Source organism: Abrus precatorius, unplaced genomic scaffold (genome assembly GCF_003935025.1).
Source record: "Abrus precatorius isolate BTA unplaced genomic scaffold, Abrus_2018 Scaffold2, whole genome shotgun sequence".
NCBI classification, from domain to species: Eukaryota; Viridiplantae; Streptophyta; class Magnoliopsida; order Fabales; family Fabaceae; genus Abrus; species Abrus precatorius.
In genome coordinates this window covers 37,274,904-37,280,903 of record NW_020874362.1, presented here as the reverse complement: position 1 = coordinate 37,280,903, position 6,000 = coordinate 37,274,904, and the positions used below count along the sequence as shown (strand labels likewise).

The window sequence follows — 6,000 nt, the reverse complement described above, 5'->3', positions numbered from 1 at the left end:
CTCTGTTCAGTATTCTTTGAGAAATTTTTGCAAAGGAACAAGCACACTTGACATCACAATTGGAAATTGAAGGTATATTCATAATCGTTTCTTTGTTTTGTGGCCATGTTTGGACATTTGCACTCTCTCATTCTCTCTGTTCACTGATACGTACCTCTGTTTTTGACGTTGAACAGTGACAACGTCTCCTTCATTTTTGGTCATAGCTGAACTGTGACAAATTTGCACTCCTTTCTTAATTCCAGGTTAGTGCATGTTGCTGTGTTTATAATTTGTATGAACTAAATATTGTTAACATGTTGACCATTGCTGCTGCGTGAACAAAGAGCATGAAATTACTTTTTATTTTGTAAAAGTTGATATGACCAGGTTCAATCTTAGTTTGTTAACCTCTAGAATGTTGTTGGAATGATTTTTTAGGATTTGTTGAACATGATATTAGGACATTGGTTAGTTATAATGGAAGAGCATGTTGTTGTATTTGTTAACCTATGATATTAGAATTTTTAAAATTTTTATATTCTTATTTGTTTTGCCCCCAAAATGTATATTTCCTCTGTGTATGAATGAATTTGATGTTGTATTATAGAATGTGATGAATGCATGATTATTGTTAGTGATTAAACTTTGTAGGTTATGACTTCAAATGTAAAATTGAGTGAAACCATAGTCTCCCGTTTGAGATTGAAAATAATTTTTAATAAATCATTCTTTTCAATCTTAAATTGTCCAACTTGGATAGTTTGTGAACAAATTGATTCATTAATTTGTCAGCATTTACTTCTCATAATGTTATATTTAATACGTAACAAAATTTGAGTTTGAAGCATTTCTCATTGTCTCTTGGTGCATGCATGATTGAGGTAAATCATCTCATATATTTCAAGTTGTATACTAGGAGAGTAATGCGAAATGCTGCCCAAATTTTGTCAAGTAAAAAATACAACATTTAAGTAGCATTTGTTAATTAAGGTTGGAAAAAGTTTATTCTCAAATGGGATAGGACCCTACCATGTGAGAGTTAATAAGACAGTCACATTTATAATGATCGTAACCGTAGTTGGAGCAAATATGGATCGAAGTTGGATGGTAGCTAATCGTTTAAGTGAAGAATACGAAGACGAAGTCAAAGAGTTTATTAGATTTGCGATTAAGAATGCAACTGATGTCAACCTTATTTCCTGTCCTTGTTGGTGTTGTTTGAATATGTTACAAGTAAATGTGAAAGAATTGTAAGAACATCTAATGTGCAATAGGATAGATGAAAAATATGATTGGTGGACAAAGCACGGTGAGATACAAGGTGGAAGTACATCAACTAACATGGAATCAAGTGTCAATTACTCAGAGACATTTAGAACAAATGAGAGTGATCATGCTGAACAAATTCCAAATATTGTTAAAGAAGATTTTAGAGATTGTCCAAAGATGTTTGAGAAGCTGAAAGATGATGCAAAAACACCATTGTATAATGGATGTACAAAGTTCACAAGATTGAGTTCTGTTTTAAAGCTTTATAACTTAAAAGTCTCGAATGGATGGACTAATAAGAGCTTTCACAGAGCTGCTAAGTTTATTATATGAGATGCTGCCGGAAGATAATGTGCTACTGAAGTTTACTACACGAATTTTATATTCTATTTGCATTAGTTCTGAATACTGTATAATTGACCAGGTGTGCTAAAAAAAAGTTTTATGTCAGTTTTATTAAAATATTTAAAAATGTTTCTTAACTTTAGAGAACGATTCAAGTTGAACCGCTCTCATAAGTTTGAGAGAAGAGAGCGGTTAACCTATCAACCGCTCTCTTTAGTGTAACTTGTAAAAACGATTCAATCTTAACCGCTCTCCAAAGTATTATATTTTATAGAGAGGTTACGCACTTAACTGCTCTTTTTGTGAACTTCTGAGAGTGGTTAACCACGTAACCGCTCTCCAAAATATATATTGAGAGTGATTAAATAACTGCTCTCTAAAAATAAAGACATTAGATAGCACGTGATTTTAAAGCGCTATTAACTACTCTCTTAATTCAAGTGAAACTGCTCTTACATCTCATTTTTGACGTAGTGAAATTTTTTCCTGTAATATTTTTTTAATTCAATCTTCATAGTATACACTTTTACTGTATTTATGTTTCAAAGGTTAGTGTAGGTCTTCACTGATCTTGTAAATTAAGTGAAAATTATGATATAGAGATTTTTTTGTAGTTATATGCTAACGAATTTTATCTTAGAATTGAACTCTAGGCCATGATTTTGAAGAAGCTGAAGGCTGACCAAATGACCAACTTCCGGTTAGCTGAAGAACATTCAACTTGGGGAAAAAGTTAATTAAAAATGTAAATATTAACCGCTGTGAAGAACACCAAAAAAATCCACTTTAACCAAATTTAATTGAAAGAATACAAACACTTTTTTTCAAAAAAATACAACTCTACTTAACAGTGAGTAAGTTGTTGTAATCATTATTTCTTGTTATATTCATAAGAATTTCAAAGTATATGCAGCTCTTTATCAGTATATAGAAATTTATACATGTGGTAAAGTTATATTTAAAAAAGTATACCAATAATTAACTAAGCTTAATCTTGCTGAAAATTTATAAAAAGTTTCATTTATAGAAAAAGGTCGTATCATAACATTATTTTAAAAAACTTAAAAAAATATGTATCATCACTTTCGTACATTTTGTTAAAATATATTTTTTATTTAAAATCTCTTCTTTATCTCTTAATGAAACTAATAATTTAAAAAAGTATATGTAAAAGTTGGTTTAATAAAAATGACGATAGACACGCATCATTCTGCTTAAACAAATATCAGAAAATAAAAATGAAAGGACACGACTGAGAGTGGAATCAAAATGAGGATATGACTTGCTTTATCATTCCTTTGAAGCGCATATAGAAAAAGGAAGAGCAGTGGATTATCAAGTAAGCACCTCATCACATGTCCATGTATGCCACCAACTTCTCCACCGTATCTATTTAAGCACCCATTAATTTCACTTTGGCCACAAAACATTCATTCCCTTTGGGTAATTTGTGTCATTGTTTTGTGTACCTATGTGTCGTTCCCTCCATGTTACCCACTTTCTTTATTATCTACAAAATTTCCTCATAATCACTTCTCCATCACCATGGCTGAAACTCAATCTCCCACACCCATCATAAGCATAAGCACAACACATGATGATCACCCTTCACAAGTTGGTGGGTTCGATTGGATGGTTCTTGTGGCAGCCATATTATGTGCCTTTGTTTGTGCTCTTGGCCTTAACACTATGTTACAATGTGTGTTTCAATGTGCTGGTCGTGTCCTCACACAACCTTGTCAATGGATTGCTTCTCGTAGGCTCAATTCAGGGCTCAAAAGGAATGAAATGGTTGCTTTGCCAACCTCAACTTACACCAACTCTACTTCTTCATCTTCACCTTCTAATAATAATTGTGTCATTTGCTTGGCTGAGTTCTCTGACGGGGACCAAATAAGGTTCCTCCCCAAGTGCAACCACTATTTCCATGTTGTTTGTATAGACAAATGGCTTCTATCTCATTCCTCTTGTCCTACTTGCAGACACCTACTTAAGTCTAATGATTCTGTTCACTCCTTGCATATTGTCATAGCTTAGTGATTTAAATAGCTAGCTAGTTATTTTAGAGCACATCAATTTCTAGGCCTTGTTTGTAAAGCTACAATTTAATTAAGATGTTTGGATTAGTATATGAATCCTCCTTTAACTTTTCTCCACTTAAGTTTGAGTGTCTATTTTAACTAAATTCAAATATATTCTTAATTAAAGGAAAAAGTAAACATGGTATGATGTTACAACATATTTATGTAACTTTTTTTTCATATAGAGGATAATATTTCTAATTAAAGTATAACACAGTGACACCAAAATCGATATTCATGTCCATATATCATCACATTAATCTTATCATGTATAATACTATGTGATAAAATCTAGGACATTGAATACATTACAATCACATAAAAAAAAAAAAAAACCACCAGTTTTTCTAATTTCCAGTGCTGAAAAAACATTCTTGAGCAAAGGTTTTATTTCTTGAAGAAGGAGAAACGTCAACGTGCGTCTAGCTAGCTTACCATCCTTCACTTTAGAACGGTGATATATGGTTATAGTTGGTGGAGTAATATATCAACTGTTAATTAACAATGTAAAATAGACCACGACCTTATTCTAAATAATTTTCTTTAATTAGCCCCTAACAGGGAGTACTTCTAATTTCAAATAAAAAAACAACTAATTGTTTAAATCTATTAATATTGAGTAACCTTAATATGAAAATACATTATTTTTTACCCTTAATCACATATGTACAATATTCTGGTTTGTTGTTCACCCCTTGTTATAATTCCAAAGTTTCAAGAAAACAACTAGCACTCTCTTAATTAAGTTATTAGTATATAGATTAATTATAATCTAATTATCACAAATCTACACTACTACTCCTCGTCCTCAAGTATGAATTCTGTCTAAGAGGTTATGCAGAAAGCGATGCAGATTTAATTTAAATTGTTTACTATACGGGACAAATGCGCTTTGCCTATTAGCTATAGATAATGAACTCATTGACGTATTTAACCAACTAATTATGAGAAGGATTATGAGTCAAAGTGATCGTTGACAACAAATTAGCAAAGGTATTTTGTTAGTAACTAAGAGATGTAATTATAACATTAGCAATTATCTCTCATGCAACTCTAGAATAAGTATTTAAGAATATAAAAAGTATATATAGTATATTTAAATGTTTAGAGTTCACAAATACAAGGACTTGTTTTAATTTTCATAAAAAATTAAAAGAAAAATTCTAAATTTTTTATAAAATATATAGTAATTGCATGTATAAAAATAAAAGAAAAGATGCATAAACATATTCCTTCCTAACTGAATATTCTCTCCGACATATCTAAGTGTGTGATAAAGCCACATTGATCCTGTCACTTTGTGTGGATTAAGATTTCTTGACTTTATCAGAATAAAACAAGAAAAACGTACAATTTACAGCTGAATTTGATAAAAGGCAACAATCATAAGAAGTTCCCACTCATCGACGACTTTTATTTGTACAAAACATAGATAAGATAAATCGTTTAGCCCAACACACCAATAATGACGAAATTGAAACAATCCCATTATAACCGACAGCATGGCCAAATGGAGATGACAAACACCAAAAAGGATCCTGCAGACTACTTAGCATATCGAAACCAGAATTTCATCATAGTTAAGATTATTTTAACTTTTAAATGACATGGAAAAAGGCATAGAAATTTCATTAGCACTAACTTTTATAATAAATTGTAAATAACAGTCCATCAATCATATCTCCGTTGTAGTCTAGTTGGTTAGGATACTCGGCTCTCACCCGAGAGACCCGGGTTCAAGTCCCGGCAACGGAATTATTTTTTGTTTTTTTACCAGATATGACAAATTAAGAGAACACTCAAACCATGTTAAAGAGTGACAGGATCCAAAAAAGTTAAAACTAACGAAGATGAAGTGTTTTTTTTTAACTTTTTTTTTAAGATGATATGACAAGGATGAGGGCACTCAGAAAGTAAGGAAGGATTGAGCTTCTTTCAAGTAAAGAAATGAATACAATATATAATAAAAAAAAACAAATTTTGAACTACCTTTAATATTTATTAAAATATTTTATAAATATACTTACCAAAATTAATGATAATTAAACCTTTATTTTTTCACTTTACATGTATTCTTAGTCTAAAAGAATCGAATCTAGAAAGTAAAAACATACGGAGATGAATTAGACGAAAGAAGAAAAATAAGATTTTATGTTCGAGAAAAATGGTGAGAACAAAAGGTCAAAAGTAGAGTGTACGTGGAGAAAAGTGTGGGACTCCAATGACATGTAAGCAAGAGCACAGTCACGTCCATAGCTATTAACATGCCACGTTCTCTTCATGCAAGGAACTCTCCTTTCTTTATAATCTCAGTAGTACACAT

At 31.2% G+C, this 6,000-nt stretch overlaps 1 protein-coding gene and 1 non-coding gene across 2 annotated transcripts; both read left to right on the top strand.

Moving 5' to 3' along the window:
• The first annotated feature begins 3,141 nt into the window (after positions 1–3,141).
• Positions 3,142–3,633, top strand: LOC113859981 (RING-H2 finger protein ATL74-like). Its single transcript, XM_027492622.1, has one exon. It carries the CDS (start codon positions 3,142–3,144, stop codon positions 3,631–3,633), a length of 492 nt encoding a protein of 163 aa, XP_027348423.1.
• A 1,726-nt stretch (positions 3,634–5,359) lies between these two features.
• On the top strand, positions 5,360–5,432 carry TRNAE-CUC. Its single transcript has one exon. It is a non-coding gene; the product is annotated as a tRNA-Glu (tRNA).
• The last annotated feature ends 568 nt before the right edge of the window (positions 5,433–6,000 follow it).